The 23334-nt window shown below is 54.0% G+C and overlaps 1 protein-coding gene across 2 annotated transcripts in view; it reads right to left on the reverse strand.

Annotated features, from left to right (window-relative positions):
* Positions 1–23334, reverse strand: part of DSCAML1 (DS cell adhesion molecule like 1) — a 344441-nt gene that overhangs the window by 58685 nt on the left and 262422 nt on the right. For both annotated transcript variants that reach the window (XM_072822190.1, XM_072822191.1), the window contains 3 exons: positions 18301–18579; positions 17791–17910; positions 16763–16939 (listed from right to left, as the gene is read on the reverse strand). In XM_072822190.1, the coding sequence (XP_072678291.1) occupies positions 16763–16939; positions 17791–17910; positions 18301–18579 (576 nt within the window). The remainder of the gene's footprint in view (positions 1–16762; positions 16940–17790; positions 17911–18300; positions 18580–23334) is intronic.

Below are 23334 nucleotides of genomic sequence, written 5' to 3' on the forward strand. Positions count from 1 at the left end.
ACAACCTGTGCATCCATACAAGCCAGTCTCCCCTCAGGGAGTCTCCAATCGTGTTTGTTTAAAGAGAGAGACAGGTGCAACCAGAGACTAGAGGGCCTCCTGAGGGCCTGGACAGGCCTCAGAGCCCACTTCGTCCCTCAACCCTGAGTGACAACCATACCTGGGGCCTGGGGTGAATTTCCTTCACCGCTGTTAATTGCAATGAGCATCATGCGACACAACCCAATGCTATCTCCACAGCCTGGAAGCTCAGAGCATATTCTGGGGAGCCCATCTAAGAAGAGGAGGCTGCTTCTGTGGCTTCCCACTGGCTTGAAGGGATTGGGGGCCAGGCAGGTGTGGGTTCTCCTTGTGTCCTTACCAGCTCGGTAGCCTTCTACCCAGTAGAGTCAACTGTGAGCCTCAGGTTCATCGCCTGCTCTATGCAGACAGGCTACCTCCCCTGCAGAGTTGTTATGGGGCAGATAGGGTCCATCGAGGTAAAGTGCCCGCCACACAGCAGTGGCTCGAGAAAACTCAGGTCTCTCCTGCCCTTCTCCTGGGCCATGAAAAGCACCAGATAAACACATGACTTGCATGTTCCACAGAATTTCAGAGCCCTAGGATTTCAGAGCCCAGATAATGTTCAACATGGCAGTTACGAGCCACAGGGGCCACTGGGCATTTGAAACGCGGCCTCCATAGAACTGAGATGTGCTGTACGGTGTACAACACGTGCTGGGCTTCAAGAACACAGGAAAAAAATAATGTAAAATGTGTCATTAACAATTTCACACTGGTTACGCGTTAATATTTTAGAGACACAGTTAAATAGAACACAGTTGACCCTTGAACAACACGGGTTTGAACAGCACTGGTCCGCTTAGATGCAGATTTTAAGAAATAAATACAGTATATACCACTGGAAGTGTGTTTTCTCTTCCTTACGATTTTCCTAATCACATTTTCTTTTCTCCAGCTGACTTTACTGTAAGGATACAGCACGGGATACACACAACAAATTGGGTGTTGATCGACTGACTGTTCATGTTATGGGTGAGGCTTCTGGTCCACTCCAGTAGGCTAAGAGGAGTTAAGTTTTGGGGGAGTGAAAAGTTATATTTGGGTTTTTTACTGCTTCGGGGGGTCAGCACCCCTACCCTCTGTGTTGACCCCAGGTCAACTGCCTATCATTACAATGAATCTCAGCTGTTTCTTTTTCCTTCTTGAACATGTGACAATGAGAAACGTTCAGATTACACACATGGCTCGCGTTTGGTTTCTGATGAATGGCGCCAGTAGGGAGCATCTACCCAGACCCTTCGCTTTACAAATGAGGAAACTGAGGGCACCCAGGGAAGTGATCCATTCGCTCACGGTCTCACTGCTAGGAACCAGCGGGGCATCGGAGGGGCGGTCAGATGGGCGAGGGCAGTGCTCACCACACAGCCCTGTCACCCTGGAGCAAGGAGTCCCCAGCTCTTGGGCATTTTAAGCACAAGCTCCAGATGACTCATGAGGGCTCATTCTGGGTACCCCCAACCCCTTGACGGGGGACGATAGCAAGCTGGAGTGTGACCAGGGAGATGGGCACATTCAAGGCGTGCCATTTGAAGAGTGGCTGAAAACCGGGAATCTGTAACTTGCGGGGAGTGGGATGGGGACAAGACACAAGAGTTCTTTGATAAAGGAGGAGGAACAGACCTCCTATTTGGCCTCAGAAGGAACTTTCTGGTAGCTCTTGCTATTTAGGGAAAGGTCTGCAGTGGGGAGGCAGTGAGTCCCTGCACTTGAGGTAGGTAATCTCGGGCACTGTAAGGCAGATCCAAGAGGGAGCAGAAGGACCTTGTCTTTGGGGGTGTCTGGGTCCCTGAAGAGAGGGAAAGATGGTCCGGGAATCGGCTCAGTGTTTTGGGAGGCAATTCTGTGACTCAGCATACTCTTCTCCCTGCATATAGGCGTCTTCAGCTCTCTGTCTTAGGCAAGAAGCAGAGAACCTGCCTCCTCTCCTCTCCCTGCCCTACACGGTCTTCCTGCCAACACCAGAGAACTCCACCCCTGGGTCCCTTCCCCAGCCCTGTCTCCAAGAGTCACAGTGCCCTCCTGTGCCTGCAAACTGGGGGCCTCGGCCCTCTGGGCTGCTGTACAGATGGTCTTAACAAGACAGCCCCCTCAGAGAGGGGAGTCCAGGGCAGCAGGTGCCCCGCCCCATCTGCTCTCCTCTTCCCTCCACCTCCCCTTTGCTTCTTGCTCTGGCTCACAAGGTCTCTGTGCTTCACTGAATCACAGTCATAAACACAACTGAACCTGAACCCTCATAGCACCAAGGCTCAGCTGTGCCCCAGAGGGCTTTCTGGGTTGAAGGCAACCCCCCAAGAATTCCCTAGAGAGATGTTCATGTTCAGTGATACACAAGAGCAGATACACACACACACACACGTGATAAAAATACACCCCAAAGTCACACAGTCACTGTAACTGCCTGTGCTCTGACATCCGTACCACAGACTCACACATGGTGTCATGTACACACAACCAATGGTCAGTTGCATGTCAATTGATGTGGCTGTCTAAGGCACGTCTCCCCACAGCCCTGCATTACCTAAGTGCATCCTCCCTATTCACACACACACACACACACACACTCTTCTATGATTACCTTTTACTGCAAACTTACCATGTACCAAGTGCTGACAGTATTCTAGAGCTTTAACCGAATTAACTCATGTTAATGAGTTAACATGTTAATGTTAACATTTCTGGCTCCAAAGCCTGGGTCCTGACCTGTTTCTTGACTAAGCTTTATGGCCTCCCTGGACCTGTGATGCCCATGATGGAGCAGGCAATAAGCTGGATGCTTTGCCTCTTGGCTTATTGATCAATGATTTCCCCCCACCCCACTCCAGCAACAACCACGAGACGTCTTATTATCCCCATTTTTCAAAGGAGGAGACCGAGGCTTCCAGAAGGCAGTTCGTCCCTCTCCAAGCCCCTGCTACTGTGGTTGCAGGGGATGGCCACCTCTTGCGGTCTGTCTGTCTGCCGTGCGTGCATGGTGTCTGGCTTTGGAAAATGGAATTTGGCTGTCACCAAAGAACCATGGCTTCTCCGTGGTGGGCAACCCTAGCAGGACACCCTCAGGGCAGGCATCGTAGACTGCAGCTTTAGGGGCCCAGCAGGGGGTGGAGAAGAAGGGATTGTATGCACAGGGCTGAGTCCTCTGTGACAAATGCTAATAGCAGCCACATAGGCAACATGATGCTCCAATAGGACACAGGAGGCTTTAATGAGATACAATTTCTCTGCTTTCCTGCAGTGTAATTCAATTAACAGCCAGGAAAACCTAATTTCTTTTTACAAAGAGGGGTGCAGGGGGAGATTCTCTGGGGACTTGGGAACGGGGAGGGGCTGGGCCTAGAGGCATCATGGAGACCCATGGAGGCCAGCTGCCTCTCATACATAGCTCCTTCCAATAATGCCCCTTCAGGTGGGGAGGGCGAGGCATTTCCCTGGTATCCCACGGGAAGTTCTGTGTCAACCGAGCTAGTCTTGTTCAAAGCTTTACAGCCCCAGCACCTGGTGCAGTGCTTGATATGATGCACGGCCGAATTGGGGCAAGCCTGGAAGAGGTCACAGATCACTTCTGGGACCCCTTCCCTGACACCCCATGTCATTGCAGTTGTCCCTCCGATGGGCATGGAGCATCCCTAGCGCGGTGCCTGTCCTATACTGCAGTGTCCTTGCACCTTGTCTCTGACTGCGAGACTCCCCGAGGCAGAAGCGTCTTCGTTCAGGGCCTAGCATATTTGTGGGAAGCTCCCAAGCACAGGGCACCTCTCCCGGTTCCCCAGCAGTGCCCTGGGTCCCCCTGCTTAGGTCCCCAGTTAGACTCACTCCGGGGCAGGGAGGAGCCTTGCTGGGCCTTTGGCACCCAGGCCATTGCCTTACAGCCAGAGGAAATTTCAGTTTTTCTCCTCCTGCTTCTGCTGGGGCCTTCTTGGCAGGCGCCATGGAGGATCCCCCCCGACTCCCCCCCCACCAACTCCAGGACCCTCCTGGGGCAGCGAGCCGAAGGGAGAGGAAATCAATTTCAAAAACAAGACAGTTGTCAGAATCTGATGTAACCGGTTCCCGTCTGTGAAATTACTCACAGGCCGGCTCCTGTCACCCCCGAGGTCCTGCCCAGACCAGCTGCTATTTACATTTTAATTTGATGTGAGAGGCTGATAGATTTTTAAAACACCGCGAGAAGGCTCTGCTTCCTTGCTCGCCCCAGCATCCACAGACTTTCCGACCAAGCCCAGGTTTGGAGATGGAGTTCTGGGGCTCCTAGATGCTTGCCTTGCTCCTGCAGCTGCCTTTCTCTGGGGTCCCACTGCATGGGCTGGGTGGGGGGCGGGAATCTGCCCCTTGCAGGTTGCAAAAGCCCTGGAGCATCCTTTGGGAGGAGCTTCACTCTGGGTAAGGAGGTGGCCTGGGGTGATCAGCCCCTACATTACCAGTGAGAAGCGGAGGCTCAGAGAGGCTAAGCGCTTTGTCTAAGGTCACACAGCTGGTAAGTGGCAGGAAAGAGACCAAGCCCCAAGTCCCCTGACAAGTCATCAGCTCCCTCTTCTCTGGTTTCAATCTCAGCCTTCTCCTTCTGCCTGCTTGATTTTCTCCCACTCTGGGCTGAATCCCAGGAGCAGGGAGCGGGGTGGGGATGACGTAGTGCAGATGAACCCTGCGGGGAGCACAGGAGGAGCCTGGAGACTAGAGTGGGGCTGGGCCAGGCCAGGCCGGGGCTGGGGGCAAGAGTTAGCTGGTGGTGAGTCAGGCTTCCTCTGTCTTGGTCTCCCTCCCTCTCTTCCGCCTGGTGATTGGAGCTCAGCTGGTGTTTCTGACAAGTCCCCAAGTCACCAGGGAGGGAAGATTCAGTTATGAATGCCCAAAGGAGAGGAGCAAAGAAATAGGACGGGAGCACCACTGGCTGTTGGGAGAGGCCGGATAAACTGTGAGAAAGGCATGGAATGCTGCAATTCCCAAGGGGAGCGCGGGGCGCCTCTCCACCCCGTTCGTGGGCAGGAACCTGTGGTTCCCACTACTCCGATGGCGAAACTGAGGCTCACAGAAGTAAACTGCCCAAGCTCACCCGGCTAGCAAGTGGCAGGGCCAGGACTCACCCCAGGTGCCTCTGGTTTTACCCACCATGTGACACAGGCCAGAGAAGCGCAGTAGACAGGGGAGCAGGAGCCAGGGATGGGAGCGCAAAGAGCCCGGCTTCTCTGGAGAGAAATGCTGTTAATTGCTGGGGGTGGGGATTGGTCTGGGATCCAGGAGACCTAGGGGTTGGGCTATTCTGCTCCCTTGGGTGGGAGGTCTGGGGGAGAGGGTTGAGGAAGTTCTCGGGCCTGGCTTCCTAGACAAATTACCTGGAAAGTAAAAAAAAAAAAAAACAAAAAAAAACACAAAAAAAACCTATGGCACAATCCCCATGCCCAGAGGCTCTGATTTAATTGGTCCAGGGTGGGTCCCAGCGGCAGTATTCCTTAAGAGCCACCCCCACCTGGGTGATGCTCACACGTGCTCTGGAGGAAGAACCGAGAGGGCACATGCCCCTCCTCTTCCACCTCCCATTCTACTAGACGCCCTCTGGTCCTTCCTCTGCTGCAGGGAAGACAATCTTAAAGCCAATAGGGTTGGAGGAAGGGCAGCAAAGTCCTGTGGTTCTTCACTCTCTCCAAGGAAGTTCACTTTTTCAGGAAGTCCTTCTGAGAGTCTAACTGAAATCCCTTTAGGATTCGCACTGAGCTTTTCCCTAATTAGGATGCTCTGGGCATGCTAAAATGGTTTTCTGGATGTCTCCCCTCTTTGCCCTCCGGGGAAAGGATTTTCTAGGGGACAGCAGATACCCGGAAGGCTCTTGAGAGCTCTACAAACCCACTTGTCAGAGGAGAAGGGAGCCTCTTGGCTCAGAAGCTCTCATCTTTTGTTTCTGAAAGGATTACATGTACCCATTTGAGGTGAGTGGGCCCCTCCTTCCCCCAACACAGCCCACTCCCCTCCCTCCCCCCAAAGGCTTGTGTCTCCTCCTTGTTAACAAGATTGCGACAAGACCAGTAGCCCTGTTTGGCGGTGTGAGATAAGCCGCCACAAAGGGGCATTGTTGGCACGCGGGGTGGTGGGCCTGGGGCGGGGCGGGTGGCAGAGTTTTGAGCTCAGCCAGGCAGCAGCTCCAGGCTTCCCCAGGGAAGAGCTGGTTGGAGGGCGCTGAGGGGGGGCGGGGGTGCCTTCTGGTGTCTGCTTTGTTTTGTCCCTCCTTAAAGAGCCAGGGCCTTGGCGTTGTTAATTTGATTGCACCCACTTCGGCTTCATGTCTCCCCTGATTAGCCAAGCTCCACCTGAAGCATGAGATGAATTCAAATTGCATGGAAGCAATCAGCTTCGCTCTGAGAGGTGGTGGGGAGATGCCCGGGGAGCCGGGGGCCCATGGGACCCTAGCTGCCCACTGCCTGTGTGCGTGTGTGAAGGGGGTTGCGGTGAGGGTCATGAAGGGGAGGGATCTTTGAGACTCGGACCTCGGACCTGCTTCTGCTCCCGGGTGTGTGTGTGTATGTGTGTGTGTGTGTGTGTGTGTGTCTCTCTCTCCCAGTTGAGACCCTCACACTCTCCAGGCCTTGCTTTCTCCAGCTCTAAAACGGGGTCAGTACTTCTCTTGGCTGCTTGCCACGGAATCCAAGAGCAGACTCCAGGGGTGTCCTCATGTCAGGGTGGGGACCTGCTTCTCCCTTGCCTCTGGTCCTCCTCTCTCCCCAGAATGTTGGGAAAATGATTAGTAATCATAAAAATAGCTAACATCTATTGAATGTTTGTTATCTGCGATGTGCCTTGATTAATACTTTAAGTGAATTACCTCATTAAATACTGCCCCCCTCCTCTTCCCTCCGACCGAAGTGAGTGGTATTTTTATTCCCATTTAATTTTTTTTAATTTTTTTTTTTTTAAGATTTTATTCATTCATTCATGAGAGACACAGAGAGGAGAGAGGCAGAGACACAGGCAGAGGGAGAGGCAGGCTCCATGCAGGGAGCCCGACATGGGACTCTATCCCAGGACTCCAGGATCACGCCCAGGATCCGAAGGCAGGCGCCAAACTGCTGAGCCACCCAGGGATCCCCTTTATTCCCATTTTAGAGATGAGAGAACACTCAACTCTGAAATTACCCTGCACATCAGAATCCTGATGCCATGCCATCTTGAGTTACTAGGAAGGCCCTTCTGGGAGTCATTGCTGGGTCATTGCTGCCCATACCCTAGAGCAGGGTCCAGCAACGTTTTTCCGTAAGGGGCCAGATAGCAAACATTTTAGGCTTTGCAGGCCAGAGATCTCTGTTAAGACTACTCAGCCCTGCCCTTGTAGCTCCAAAGCAGCCAGGGACAGTAAGACGGGAAGAGTGGGAGTGGCTGCCTTCCAGCAAAAGTGGCAGCTGGTCAGGTTTGGCCTCAGGCCCACCTTGCTGACCCCAGCTCTAGAATTCCCTACATAGGAGTTTCCGGTTAGGAGACTGGTTGCATTTAGACAAGGACAGTTGTAGGATGTTGGAAGGGATGACATTTCAGCTGTCAGAGTTCTGGAAAGCATGAAGTTATCGAATAAATCACCAGGCGCAGGAATCGTTGTGGGTTGAATCGTGTCTCCCCAAAGACATGTGTCAAGTCCTAACCCTGGTACCTGTGGACGTGACCTTATTTGGAAATTGGGTCTTTGTAGATGCAATCAAGATGTAAGCTAAGATGTCATCTTCCTGGAGCAGGATGGGCCCCCCAGTCAACGTGACTGGTGTCCATAGAAGGGGCAGGCTCAGAGGAACAGTGGTGTGAGGACACACAGGGAGAAGGCCACGTGGGGTGGAGGCAGGGACCGGAGTGGTGCACCTACCACCCGAGGACTGCTGGCAGCCACCCAAAGAAGCAAGGGGCTCCCCTAGAGCCTGAAGGCAGCACGGCCCTGCTGATACCTTCCTTTTGCATTTCTCACCTCCTAGTACATTTCTGGTTTTTTAAGCCAGCTGGTTTGTGGTGCTTTGTTACAGAGGTCCTGGGAAAGTCATACAGGGATCCGGTGAGTGAGAGAGATCTTTGTCCCAAGTGCCAGTGAGGACAACTGTGGAGCTGGAGGGGGCTCCTTGGGGTGGAGGCTGCGTGGACTCTGCTCTACCTGTGCCATGGGGAGCCCACTCCCCGTCACACTCCCACCCACGCTCAGGCTGGCAGTAGGCAAGCAGGTGCGACTGTGCCAGGGCCACACGTACTCCACCCCTACCCCCGACCCCAGGGACAGGCACTCAGCGGGTGCTCCGTGACTACTGAAAACTGAACGAACAGTGGCAGGCCTGGACGCGAGCAAACATGACCTGGAGAAAATCTCCAGAATCTCAATCCCACCACATCTTGAGACTGCGTAGACCTGAGAGGCCAGACAGAAGCCTGGTACTCCAGGGGCTGGAGGCCCCAAGGCCTAGGCAGGGATAAGGCAGGGATGGGGTGGGAGTAGGGCTTGGGGGGATTCTCCGGTCTGCCCACCAGTCTCATCCTTTCTAGCCCAGGACGGGACACCTGCCAGCTACCCAGTGACTTGTGAGTCACTAAGGGGCGTGGGGATTGTGTCTGGGCCAGCACGCCGCTGTCGGCAGAAATCCTGGTGGAGTGCCAGTCAGGGTCCGGCTGCCTCAGAGCACCCCGTCATCCCACCTGGACCTGACCAAAGTGGACACATCATCTCTCCATTCTCATCTACTGCATTTCTCCCGGTGGCACCATGGTGCTGCTCATCTCGGCTTCAAGCCTTGACTCTTCCCCCTGGCTCTTTGTCCAACCCATCGTCAGCGCCTGGTACTTGTTCCTTCATAATGACTCTCAGATTCCCCCTTTCTCTCCATTCCCTGCCCAGGATCCTAGTGTCACCTGCCACTATTTTCACAAGCTCTCCCCCTCATCCCGGGCTGCCACCCTCTCATTAGAGGTTCTCCTCATGGCCTCCCACACAGCTTCCTACCCCAGTGCCTTTGCTCATGCTATTCCTTCTGCCCCCTCTTCTTCAAGGCTCAAGTCCCCCTCCCCTAGAAAGCTCTGTCTGACCACATCTGTCCACGCTGGGTTTTTCCTTCCCTGATGTAACATTGCACTTGTAGTGTCAGACCCCTTGGCACATGATCTTGCTGTTCTTCCTGAAGGTTGGTTCCAGCTTCCTCGCTAGTCTGTAAGTTCCTTGGGGGGCAGGAGTGGTGATTTAATCAGGAAGTGCCTGTTTGCTGCTTGGCTGACTTACCAATCTGTTCCACCCCTACCATTCAGAAAGGCTTCGATCATCACTGGGGGAGCACATCTGGGCTCCCGACTTAGGGTTTGGAGGTACTGCCTCGGCTCTTTGCTTGCCTGCATTCTCTTCTCCAGTAAACTGAGCCACCCAGTGATAACCCCAGCTCCCTGTGTCTCAGAATGTTTACTGTACCTTTTTCTTGATTAGCATGTAGGATGCACAGAATGCTGTTATTCATCAGATCTGCTGGAGCCGAACTTCAGGTAAGCCTTGAATGACACCTTAGAGCCCAGACCCATCTGGAAGCTCTCCTGTGCTCCTGGTCATGGGGACTGCCTGCCACCACTGCCTAACGCCTCGAACAAGGAGATAAGGGCTCAAATGAGCCTGAGTACGAGATGTCCCACTTTCAGACCGGGAGTGGAGGTCACACAGGCAGAGCATTCCTCTTGTCCCTTCAATGAAACCCTCCTCTGCTTGTCAGGGGACCTGGCTTGTCATGGTGAGAAGAGAGGCCAGGGAAGGGGGCTGTTCCACCTGGAGACTTTCATTCTACCTTGAAACCTTGTACAAAGGACTCTTTCGGGGCTAGGTTTGGCATGTGATATGATTTGCTCCAATGACACTACTGGTCTCTTGAGATCAGGAAGATCTCCCATGTTTCTTTGGTTCAGACTTGTCTATTTCTATTTCTTTTTTTTTTTTTTAACATTAAAAAAAATTCATTCAAGAGAGACATAGACACAGACCAGAGACACAGGCAGAGAGAGAAGCAGGCTCCCTGCAGGGAGTCCGATGTGGGACTCGATCCCAGGACTCCAGGATCACATCCTGGGCCGAAGGCAGGCACCCAGCCGCTGAGCCACCCAGGCGTCCCAAGAGACTTGTCTTCTATAACCCCCTGAAGCCCTGAGGGCTCTGGCTTCTGGAAGTAAGGTCCTGGAACTGGCGACACATGCCCTCCCTGGTCTCCATGGGCACGGAGAGGTGGCCCATTTCTTGAGCTCTGCTACTGTCTTAGGGGCTGTGGGAAGGGGAGAGAGGGATTGGGACATCTCTTAGCAGAGGAATAAAGTGAGTCCAGAGAGACAAAGTGATTGACCCAGTTTACTCAGGGTGTAGTGGGGGATACTGAGGCAAGGAAGTGGGACTGCCATCTCCCTGCTTGGGGGCCATCCTGTCCCCTAAGCCATCTATTCACTTTGGTGTCCCTGGGTCCCGCATATGGTAGGGAGAGCCTGGGCTTGTCCAAGGCTGCAGACCTCTGGGGGTGTGCTTTAGGGGTGGGGAGAACAGGATGGAGCCTGACCTGGAGACTGGGTGTGTGTCCAGCCTCTCTGCTCACCCCTGTTTGATGAAGCAGGAACAAAGTGCTGCTCCTTATTCTATAAAGTCTGAAAATCAATAAGGCCAGAGAGCCAGTGGGATAATCATTGCCATGGAAATGATGGCAGTGGCTCATTCCCTCTTCCTCTCCCTTCCTCTTTTATGAGAGGCCAGATCCCAGGCTTGGCACAGACCAGGGTGGGGCTCCTTCAGCTGCCCTAAGGCTGGGCAGGTGAGGGTGATTGATGACTAGTCCTGGGGTGGCAAATAAATACTGTGGCCAAGCTTCTTGGCTATGGCAGGGCCAGTGTCAGCCCCAGGCCAGTGCGACTCAGAGGCCAAACATTGTCCTGCTCTGCTGCCTGCCACTGTGCTTTCCTGCCTCCTCCCCTGGCTGTTTGCTGATCCAACAGAGGGGCCATCCCATCCACCCCTCAGCCAATCAGGGAGACTCATAGGGCAGAGGGGAGCACCCAGGGCATGACCTGTGGCACCGTGTGTGACTGGACTGGACCTAAGGGCTGGGGTCAGTCGGCCTGTTGTTCCCAACAAGGCAGGCCAGAGTGGGCAGAGGCCTCTGCTGAGCTGGGTGCCAGAGGCAGGCATTCCCACAGAGAGAAGGGAAGACCAGCCCCGCCTTCAAGGAACTCCGGTCTGGTGAGGAGATAGGCCCTACCGCCAGGGACCACAGAGAAAAATCTTGGGCCAGTTGCTTGGCTTCTTCCTGCCTGTTTCTTCCCGTGTGCTGAGAGGGCCTCCCAACCTACGCAGTCAGGCTCCTTCTGCACGCCCTGAAAACAGCCATCCCTCAGGTCTAGGGGCCCTTCCTTGGGAGGACAGAACGGAAGACACTGTGGAAGATCCTAGAAGTTGGGTTGGGGTCTTTGGGCAAGGAATTCTCTGGGCATCTGGAATGTGGTCTAGAAAGGGAGTTGTGGGCTCTGGGCAGCATTTCCTTTGGCCATAGACTCCTTGCCCTGTGGGAGGGGCAGGGGCTGATGAGGGCAGAAGAACATTCTAGAGCAGGAGCCCTAGGCTTTGGGTCTGAGGGAGGTGCTGCTTCTGCCTGACAAGGAAGAATTTCCTTTGGGCAAATTTGAAATTAGGACCACCTGGGTCAAGGGATATGCGGTTGTCTTTCCAAGGCTTTGTATCCTGCCTGCTGTACTGCACCAGAGGTCAGCCGCGAGCAGGCCATCTTGTCTACCCAGGCCCGGGGCTTCCCCCCTAGTGTGGTCCCCCTCTCTCCTCCAGTCCTCACTAGGCTCCATTCTCCTGTCTCCTGCCTTCCCGTGACTCTGCAGCTGGGTGTGTGCTCGTGGAGGGCTCTTGGATCTGGCTTTAATTGGTCTGACATTTTGCTAAACAAACAAATCAAAACTCAGACCAAACAAAGAGCCCTTATGGGTTTAATTGGCCATGGGTTCTGCCTCGGCCCAATCACTGGAGCCTTTACAAAGTGGAGGAGAGTCTGGGGGATATAACAGAACCTGTCTAATCAGGTAACCGCGGCATAAGAGGCCCTCGGAGTCCAGGGAGGCACCGCCACGTGGTGGCAACATCAAAACACAGCCAGCCCCTTGTACCCCAGACTAAGCAGCCTGGCTTTTTACCTGCCTCTCCGTAAAGCATTCTTTTTGAAGATGGTTTATTATTATTTTTTCCCTCTGTGCCAATTGGAGGAGGGATTGCTTTCTCCTCCTTTTGGTCATTATCTCTCTCTCTCTCTGTTTTAAAAGGGAGATAAAAGGTAGCTGGATGTGGTATTTTCTTCTGTTAATTACATTTACTTTTAACCAAGCTCTGGGAGGAGGTCTGCTGTCCTGAAAGGACCATGCACACACTGTCTTGGAAACAGCTAGTGACCAGATTCTAATGCAGACCTCTTATTGTATGGATGAGAACGCCGAGGCCCAGAGAAGGGAAGGGAATGGCTCTTGGATACATGGCTGGTGAATCGTGGAGCCAGGACCAACATCTTCTGCCCCTGGGTCTTGCTCTTCCTACCAAACCATGAGTCCCCAGAGGCAAGTTCTGGTCTCAGCTAGGACTATACCACCCAATGACCTTGACCCAGTGCCTTACCTTCTTTAGGAAGGAGCTACTGGCTGCTGACCTCACAGGCTAGGCATAGGAAGAGCTCTACAGACTATGAAGTGCTGACCTAGGATGGTATAAGGCTGGGCTATAAGCTCAGGTGATCATGGGCTCAGCTCACACCAACGCTCTGGGGGTCAGAGAGCAGTGGAGGCCAATCGGGCCTGGTTGGTTGCCAACAAGGATGTCTGGGGATTAGAAGACCAGCTGCCCACCCTAACATGCCCTTTGCACCCCAGGGCCCTGAGGAAAGGCTCTACATGGCAATTCTGCAAGAATCAGCTCTGGAATTCGGACTCCCACCAGACCCCTTGGGTTCCTGGAACTCCAGTTTGCTGCCTGGTATCAAAAGTCTAATGCTACTTAGAAAGAAAATGCTTAGCTTCCAAAGCCCATAAGCACCTGACCTTTCATTTTCCCTGTCCATCCTCCTTCAGTCTCTACCAGATACCTAAGCTTCTAGCTCACCAGATGACACTCATGGACTTTCCTCCCTCCACGCCCTTGCTATGCTTTCCCCTCCGGGATGGAATGACATCTGTCACTGCTGGTTCCTGTCAGAATTCCTGTGTTCTTCGAGCCCCACTTAGACACTATTGCTTTGGTGGAGCTTTTCTTGACACTTCCTCATTCACCCCAAAGTTAAAATTAATTTTTCCATCCCAGATTCTCATCGTATCACCTTATTTGTATCATTGTAAGGCACTTATCATGTTGTTCATGATGATTGTTTGAGGTATATGTTTACCTTCTCCTCAAGATTCTAAATTCCCTGAAAACAGGGGCGCCTGGGTGGCTCAGTGGTTGAGCATCTGCATTCGGCTCAGGTCAGGATCCCGGGGTCCCGGGATCGAGTTCTGCATCGGGCTCCCCGCAGGGAGTCTGCTTCTCCCTCTGTCTGTGTCTCTGCCTCTCTCTGTGTGTCTCTCGTAAATAAATAAAAATCTTTAAAAAAATTTTTCTGAAAACCTCAACTCTGTCTTATTCATCACTAGATTTTCAGCACCTAAAATGAACGATTACTAACAATTATTGCATGTGTATTTGGTGCCACGTATTATATTAATGGCTGTAAGCACATGTCTCCTTTAAACGTTTCTGATGAGTCAAAAGCATTATAATCCCAAACTTATTGAGGAGGAAACTGGGGCTTGCAGAGATCAACATCCAAGACTTCACAGCTATCAAGTGGCAGAGCTGGGATTTGAACCCATGTCTGTCTGGTTCTAAAGACTAAGCTCTTAGTCACGCAGTTTCGTGGACCTATTTAGTGAGTGTTCAGTGAAGATCTACTGAGTTATCATTGGAAACTGGGGATCAACGGTGTAGACACTCCCCAACAGAAGCCAATCACAAATGTCCAGCTTGACACTTGGATGCTTTTTATGATGTATGTCCCTTTCTTCTATTTGGCTAAAGTGGGGATTAGGGTCAGTTTGCCTTCTGAGAGTTCACAGAAGTATGAGGTCTTGTGAACAGGGTGGAGTCAACATTTTCTTGAGCGTGCATTGACACAAGCCTTGAAATTGGCTTTGAGGCCTTGCAATGGCAAGTCTTCCCATTGCTAGCTCTGCAAGTGGGTGAGGGGAGCGTTGGTGGTGGTGAGTGTTTGAGATGGAGTAAGGGCTGGCTAGGTATGGCTTGCCCCCCACAATCCCAAGGGTGACTCACACGCCCGGGGCCTGAAGGTTCTTCCCCACCTTCCTATGCCCTTTCAACTGAAGTCAGCTTGGGCAGAGGGAGAAGGCTGAGGGTGAATGAAGAAGGAAAGGGCAGAGCAGCTGCGGGGACGTGCAAGGGGACTAGCGGGGGGTCGGTTACCTAGAACAGGAGGCCTGTGTAGACACAGCAGGAGGCAGAGTGGAGGAAGTTTCTAGAGAAAATTGGGAGCACCTGTGCCCCACCCCAGTGCCCATTCCCAGCTCATCAACATTGTCAGACTGTCACAGGTGCTCCTTCTGGCTCCTCGGGTCTGTGTAGAGTGATTCCAGCTGCTACAGAAGGGCGGTCAGACCCTCCGACCCACAGAGGGGCCATGCCGTGCTCAGCCCTCCCATTCCGCCTGCCCTCGGGCCGCAAATGCCCCTGGCCTTGCTCCTCCTGTCCTGCTGACCCTGGCATGGCTGGGCAGGTCACTGGGGAGCATGGGGCTGGGATGCAAGGGGGCGTTTGCGACAGAGAAAGCATGTCAGGAAAAGGCCATGTAAGGAGCCCACGCATGTGAGGGGGTATGAGACGGCACAGCTGGAGGACAGCTGTCGGCTGGGGCTGGTGGCAGGGTAGAGGCTGGGTGAGGAAGCGCTGAGAGACACCGAGTCACAGGCAGCGGGGAGGGGGGTGCGGTGAGTGGGAAAATATGACCTGAGGTGTCTGTGAGACAGAGTAGATGTGAGAGAGGCGTGTGCGTGTGCCTTGCTGTGGAAGGAAGCAAAGAAGGATGACGAGGCGGCTGCAAATAGGGCGAGGGCAGGAGGGGACAAGGGCCAGATTCCGCCCACAGGTGATGGGAGAGGTAAGAAGCTCCTGGGGAAGAGGGCGCCAGGTGTTCGCACCACCGTGTGTGTGTGTGTGTGTGTGTGTGTGTGTGTGTGTGTGTCGCACACGGATTTACAAAACGGGCTTCCTCTGAGTATCTCCGGGTGCTGTATAGCCGGGCCGAGCTGTGTAGACAGCACAGAAAAAGCGCAGGGCCGCGAGCTGGGCCGACTTGCCCAGGATCCCTCCAGGACACCGGGGACAGCCTGCTGTGACCCGAGGCTCCCCGCACAGCCCACCTCCTGCCCGCCCGGTCGCCCGTGTCCCCCTCATCCCACAAGCCGGGCGCCACAGAGCCACAGCCACGCTTGTTTGGTGCAGTCCCTTAGCTTCGGGAAGAAAGAGCAAAGAACAAAAAGAAAAAAAAAAGCCTCCGGGTTTGGGTTTCTGCGTGCTGCGGACGGTGGGGAGGAAAGGATCAAATTCCAGGGACGGCTGCTGAAGGGCCTGCTAGTCCTCTCACCTCACGCAGGCAGAATTAGCGAAGTTCTCCCGGGCTGAGGGATGTAGATTGATTGCCTGGTTTTATTAAGGACAAAGTGCTTTTTGATAGTGTGAGGGAAGCGGTTCCCCAGGGCGGGGATTCCGGCGCCCGGAGCTCCGCGAGCATCGATCGCCGGGGCTTCCCCGTCTAGTGCTGAGCTGAACGCGGGCTTTGGCAGGCGATAAAGCAGCTCTGATTCCTGGCGGGGGGACCCCACACCGGGCGCTGGGGACCGACAGCCAACGTGTACGCCTTTGCTGGCTCACTGGGTGCCAGTCACCATACTGGCTGCTTTACACGTGTTATCGGACTCACTCTTGACACAGGACATGATAGGAAAGGCGCTACGATGACTCATTTTCTCTATCCAGGAAACGTATGTGGACGCCAAGCAAACCCACGGAGGTCACAAGGATTACAACATGGCACCAGGATTCGCCCTTGGCTTTGGTCTGGTGCTAACACACCGGCCCTTACCTCTGTCCTCCGCGGCCCGTGCTCCATTTCCTGACACAGAGCCCGATGGACACTGTTCCTCTGACACGATTTGGTTGGGGGGAGCGTTATACAGACCCTTAAGACTCTAAAGGGATGGGATTCTCTGGTAGGAATACCTGTGTGTGACTGAATGGAATTTGGGGATATTTTGGGCTTCTGAGGCCATGAGGCCAGCTCTGTGTCTCGGGATTTAGAAGCCATAGAGCACTGAGTGATGAGTTTTGTTGTTCTTTTGGCTTTCTCCCCAGATACCTTCCCTTTCCCATGATCAGTTATTCAAACAGCCTGGTGGGGTGGGTGGGCTGGAAAGGAACCTCTAGCACAGGGAAGAAGCTGGAGCCTAGACAGGTGAGGTGACTTGGCCAAGGTCATGGGGTTCTGAGCCCCCCACCTGAGGGTCCCGAGTGCACCTCTGACCAGGAAGGCTCCCTCCCTGCCTCCCACTCACAGATGGAACAGGGGCAGCTGGGCAGGGAGGCAAGGTGAGTGTGGGGACAGGCCCCAGCCTGTGTGGAGGGCTAGGACCACGCGGGAGCAGGACTCACTTTTGACGGTGAGGAACATGGACTTGCTGATGTCGGTGCCCACGCCGTTGCTGGCCTGGCAGAGGTAGTAGCCCATGTCCTCTTCCAGGACGTGGCGGATCAGCAGCGAGCTGTTGGCCAGGATCTGGGTGCGGCCGGTGAGGGGCACTGGGTGGTACTGCTGCGGGCTCCCGCTCCCTGGAAGGAGGCAGCTGTTAAGGGGCTGGCGCCCAGGCTAGCAAGCAAGCTGGGTCAGGTTCAACAGCCCCAAGGATGCCCCCATGTCCTTCTCTTGCTGACCTAGGGCCATTTTACAGCATTTCCCAGGTACTCCTCTGGGCGACAGGGAGAGACTTGCAGAGGTCTGGCCCTGCCCCAGCTCTCAAGTCAGGAGATGGAGTTGGGGGCCTCAGCTCAACACCTGCCTTGGCCCTGAGCTTTGGGGCCGAATTTGGAGAGAAAGGGTTGTCTTTAGGCCACTTGGCCACAGGCAAAGGCAAGATGGAACCCTAAAATGGCAGTTGCCTGGTCTTGGACAGCCAAGACCAGGGAAAGAGGGAAGCCATTCTCCAAGGGGGGCTTTATGGTACCATTTCCTCATTCCCCCAGCGTCAGTGATGGGTAAGGTCTATGACAAGAGGTTGGCATGGGACTCAGATACCAAATATATCCTTGGGATGATGCTAGATTCCAAGAAGGACCATAGTCCCAGAATAGGTTGACTGGTCCCAGAATAGAAACAGGGGCCAAGGAGATTCTGGGACCCCAAGCAGGGTGGGCAGGGCTGGAGAAAGCAGACAGGGAAGGACATAGGTCAATTTGTGGGGACTAGAGGAAATTTGGAGTCGGCCTGATAGCTGTCCCCAGTCCGCAGACCGTCGAGGGTGGCCGAGCATACTTTCCAGAGCAAGTATAGCTCAAAGTCCTGTGAAAGCTCAGAAAGGGCTCCCACCCAGGGCTAGGAGCTGTGCATAGGAAAACAGGCCCAAGCCCCATCCACTTCCTTCTCCCTGACTGTGCTTGGAGACGCTGGCTGGCCAGGGGCTCACCCTTGGCATGCTTCCACATGACCTTGGGCGGGGGGTAGCCATCCACTGAGCAGTTGAGCACGCCAGCTTTGCCGTAGATGCCGTCCTGGTTGTTGGGCTGCACCACAAATCGAGGCGGCACTGCAGAGAGAGGGAAAGTAGTGAGAAACAGATCACCTAACAGGTCTTCCGTGGTCTCTAACCCTCCATTCTGTGCCAGCCCCACCTGGACCACAGGCAAGTTTGCAACACCTAACTCTGAAACTCGAGATGCTGAGGGCTTCTGTTGAGTACTGGGAGTTCTGCGTCCCAGCTCCGACCCTGGCAATGATCAACTGAATGGGGTCTTCTCCTCTCAGGGCCTGCGTGTCCTGGCCTGGAAACTAAGACATTTGAACTGCTTGATTTTGATGTCCCCCTCCCCTGCATTGGAGCCAATGTTCCCTCAGCCCATGATTCAAACCCCTAATCTAGGGAGACGGTTAGCAGCGGACAGAGCCTTCCTCCTCCACCACTGGGCTCTCTGCTCACCACGCACGATGAGCTGGCGCTCCCGGCTCACAGTGGCCGCTGCGTTGCTGGCGATGCACGTGTAGTTGCCGTTGTGCTTAAGGGAGACGCTGGAGATCTGCAGGGAGCTCATGAATTCCTTGCTCTCGATGGTCACGCCCGAGCCTGAGATGATCACCTGTCCGTCCTTCCTCCAGGTGATGCGGATGGGCATGTCCCCCGAGGACACCACGCAGGGGATATAGAGCAGCTGGCCGATGGAGGCAGGTGGGAACTCAAAGGGCTGGATTAGAGGGGGCACTGGGGAGGCAAGGGGAGTGCTGCCGTCAGGCCCCCCACGCGCCCCAGCCTGGCCAGCAGCCCTCCTCATTACCTCACCTCCGGGCTCCTCCTGCCCTTGGGGATGTAAGTAGAGCTCCCCAAGGCCACTAATGCCTTGTTCTATATATTCTCATGGGGTGCCACTGGCCCTTGGCTCTCATCCCCTTGCCCACCCAGGCCTGGACCCACTGTCTCTGTGTCGGGCGTTGGCTGGCCTGCATTAATCCTGACCCTCAGATTTGTCCTGGTGATAAATCATATGCTTCCTGAGTCCCATCTGCTGGTGGACACGGGTCGGCTTTCACTCTCACTCCTCTGCTGCTCCTCGACGATGGCCCAGTGCCACTTTCTCATCCCAAAGATACATCAGCTCTCTGGGGCCTGGGATTGATGGGAATGCTGTGCCTCAAATGTTGGGGGTCAGAAGAAGGTCGGTATGAGCCTGTCCCCAGCTCACACCCCACAGCTGTGCCTCTAAAAGCCGGGGTGCTATCTCCTGGTCTCCTTCTGTTGAGGTCCCATCACCTGCCCCAGCCCTATCCATTGTTGTCAAGTGTTAGCACACTGAATCCTCGCGCCCAGTAATGTGATGTAGCTTAACCACCTCCAGTGTGCAGGTGAGGAAACTGAGGCTCAGAATGGAGAAGTCATTTGCCCTCGGTCTTCCAGCTCCTAAGAGGTAACAGTGGGATTTTGAGACTTGGTCTCCCTGTTCTCAGAATCCGTGCTTCCTCCCTTATGCTGCCCAGGAGCCTCTCTGAGAAAGCTTCAGACACACCCAGCCCAATGGCCCTTTTGTGTCATCAGTGAGCTCCCCTTCGTGGCAGGGAGGAGCAGAGAGGGAGTCTTGTTCTTTGTGAGACAACCAGTTTGCTGTTCTTCGGGCTGAGCGGGATCCACGCAGCCTCCCTCCCCCCGGAGATCCAGCCCGCCCCACAGCCCACATCTCTGGGCCCTGGGGGGCCTGTCTGGAGCCTGAGCCTCTGTGACAGGGATCCTCCTTTCTCAGCTCTGGCTAGGGCATCAGCCATTATCTTTATGATAACTCAATTAGGCCACAGTGACTTCCCCAGCAAGTGGGGGGAGAAGAGAGAGGAGACAGACAATTAGCTTAACAAGGATGAGCACCCAGTAGATGAGATCTCCTTTCCTCAGTCAAATAATTAAATTACAAGGCTGTCCACAGTCCTCTGGCCTTCTCCCAGGCTCTAGCTACCCCTCCCACCCCCGGGAAGCCTCCTGCTTTTCACCCTAGGCCCACCCACGGTGGCCACCAACAGGGGCGAGCCCTGAGGGAGAGGATGGGTGGCATCCTATGTACGCCCAGGCCCTCTCTGCACCCCAAGGATTTTCAGGGCTCAGCAGGGAGCTTCCCCAGCAGAGTGGGAGGGTGTGGGCATAGAATAACCCTTGGCAGCCTTTTGGATCCCTTGGAAAGTTCTTGATCAAGAGCCTAGGTCCAGAGGAAGTGACATTTAGGAGGGAGAGGATGAGCCATCCCCTTTAGCAGGGTGTTTAACTGACAGTGTCACCTCCCACCTTATTCTTTATCTTGCCATGGGGGCTCCATCAGACACCAGGAACACTCACCGCTCCCAGACTCAGCCCTCAGTGCCTAGGTGAACACAGCTGGGTATTTATCCTTCTTATTCCTGCTGCGTGTGCTTCACCAAGGGCCTAAATCCAGGTCCAAAGTCCAGCCAGGTTTTCTGGGCTCTGGCCATCGTCTGGATCTCCCCATCCCAATCTCTGGCTCTCTACTCTCCTGTTTGGGGCCCCAGGGTTCTGGGTGGTTTGCTGGGCCTCAGGGATCTCCACAGGAGATTTCTCTGGAACCCTAACTCTAATAATGGCCCAGAGTCCATTGTTGAGATTTCCCAGAGGTTCTGCTATTGGGTTCTGTGGATCTCCCTCCCCAACCCCACCGTCCTCCGGCTTGTCTGGGTACCTAGATCAGACCAAGGCTTCTGGCCTCCTTGGACTTTTTATTGGAACTGTTGCAGAGACCCAGATCTGCCTCTAGTTTGTTTCTTTAGGCCAAACAGAACCAGGCCTGGTCTAGTTCTCCTTCCCACAGAGGCCGGAAGCTAGAGCCCGCAGACCTCATGGCAAATGCCCTCTCATCCTTTCAGATCCTGCTTCAGTACTAGCTCTCCCATGAGGCCCGCACTCCTCCCACAGCACCTGGTACACACCTTCCTCATGATACCTGTCACAGGGTGGAAGGGTGGCGGTTGGCCTCATCACCTTCCATGGGAGACTGTAGGGCAGTCACTAGGACTTAACTGGCAAACTGCAGGAGCCTAATAAATGCCTGTTGGGTGAGTAAATGAATGAGCTTATTTTTGGATACTATTTCCTTGGGTCATCTCAGCAGCTTAACTGTCAGGTGGGCAAGGGGTAAGGAGAACACAGGATGGGGGTCCCTCCAGAAAAAGAGGAACATTCTATGCTGTTCCTCAAGATACTGTATTTATGCTATTGGGTTTAGGAGCTAGGAGCACCTTGGTCGTTCCTGGGGGGTCAGGCCCTTGTTACCATAGCCCCAGAATTGGCTCCTAGGCACACCTGAGCATGATGAAGGGGCGACTCAAGGCAGTGATGACAGGCTGCAAAGGAGGATGTGTGGGCAAAGCAAGGAGCTGGGAGGTTCTCCCAAAGAGGAGAGGGCTGAGGGGCTGTCAAGTCTGAAGGACCATGCCCTGGGGATGGACGGTCAAGTGCTCCATTTCCATTGAGAACAAGAGAGCAAAAGATTAAAATTAGGCAGGGAGATTTAGCTCAAGCTAGGAGAAGACTGTCTCTCTCAGTAAGAAGGGATTTGGATAATAGAACAAGTTACTAAGGCAGGTTAATTCATTAATTAACTAATTCATCTAATATTTATGAAATGCCTAGTCTGCGAAGGCATTATTATGCTCCGTGTGGGCTGGAGAAAGTAGAAACATGCTTAAAATACAGATAGAACCCCCAGGAGCTCATCATTTGCTAGAGAAGGTAAGAGATTTCCCTCAACGATTATTGGACAAGCGCCACCTGAATATACAGATGCTGAACTCTGAGCAGTGAGACGTATCATCTGGCCGGGTGACCACAGCCTCATGGAGGAGGTGGCTTGGACAGAGCTAAGGATAGAGCTAAAGGACACACTCACTGTAGAAAGTACATGGGGTGAGAGAGAGGGAAAAGGCTGAGCCATGAGGCAGAGGCCAACCAGGGCCTGTCACTCCCTTCTGGATTTTGGGAATAACATGGATGGCTACTGAGAACCACTGAAGGAGACGGTGGCCAATATCCATCGGCAGGGGGTCGGGGTGGGGGTGGGCTGTGTGTCAGACATTTGCCCAGTTTGGCCAGAGCTCTCAAGAACACAACTGTCCTGTGGGAGGTGGATGGCCAGACAACTCGCCAGAGATCCAGGGCAGGCTCCTGGCGCCCCTGTCCACCTTCTGGCCCTGCTGTATGAAGGCTGGCAGGGCAGGTGGGATGCTGTGGTTGAGAAGTGCCCCCTTAGGAACTCTCTGGTGGGAGTGCTAGGGGCCAGAGCTGCTCATGGAATTTCTTGACTCCAGGCTACTGTTCAGATAAACCCCATAGCTGCAGGCACAGCAGGAGGGGGAGGGAAGTTTGGGGATCCTGGCTCCTTCACAGGCTGAGTACCAGGAGGAGCCCTGTGAGCGAGAGGCTCTGAGAAGCAGGGTGTGGGGGCTCCGTGATGGGCATGTGGGCAGCTGCCCAGATGTGGGGCTGCTTCCTGACCCGTGAGTCAGCAACGTCTTCCCTAAAGCTGCGAGGTTCATGTGAGCTAATTGGATGTGTGTGTGTCCATTTCCACCTCCAGGAAAGCCATTCTCGGCGGCGCCGTGAGTTCTCAGCGGCCACCTCCATCATGGGGATGACCAGGGACTTCTTGGGTGTCGATTGCACGAAGGGCCCCTTCTTGCATTTTCCCAGCACCCAGCCTGAATGTAGGGGCACAGAGGCCATGTAACCCACGGTCCTGTCTCCGGAAGCCCTGCCCTGGCCACAGTCATCTTTGGTGAGAGGGCAGCTCTGCTCTGAGGGAGGCGGGGTGGGAGCAAAGTGCTACTGTGGCCAAGAGGCCAGAGGCCAGAGTGGCTGGGAATGCACAGTGGTTGTGGCAGTCTAGGAGGTGTCCGGCCACCAGAAAGCCTTTATGGTCACCTGCTTGGGAGTGTTGCACGGTACAAGAGTGTGCTGACCGCCAGCCCAGACCATAAACACTTTATGGTGTCTCTCATCATCTCTCATTGAGACTGAGCCTTTTCATTGATTGCACTTGCGGGGGGGGGGGGGCAGGTGTTGGAGCATCAGCATGTAGGTGGGGAGAGCGCCATGCCCAGGAGCTGGGTTCTAGACTCTACCTTCCATGCACCTCACCTCTGACCTGAGCCTCAGTTTCCTCATCTGAAAACTGGAGGAATTGGACCAAATAATCTCTAAAGCCTCTAATATATTAGGAAAAATAATAACTGCCTTATATATATATATATGTATATATATATATATATATATATATATATATATTTTTTTTTTTTTTTTTTACACAATCCTCTCTTCTCAGGAAGGCTTTCCCTGACCACTTTATTTAAAATCACAGCCACTCTCCCCTCCTCTTGGCACTCTCATCCCTGCTCCCTATTTGACATGGGGTATCTTTTATATATTCTATGCATTATCCATTTGCTCACCAGAAGGGAAGCTCCCTGAGGG

The sequence above is a fragment of the Canis lupus genome, chromosome 3 (genome assembly GCF_048164855.1).
Source record: "Canis lupus baileyi chromosome 3, mCanLup2.hap1, whole genome shotgun sequence".
Classification (NCBI taxonomy): domain Eukaryota; kingdom Metazoa; phylum Chordata; class Mammalia; order Carnivora; family Canidae; genus Canis; species Canis lupus.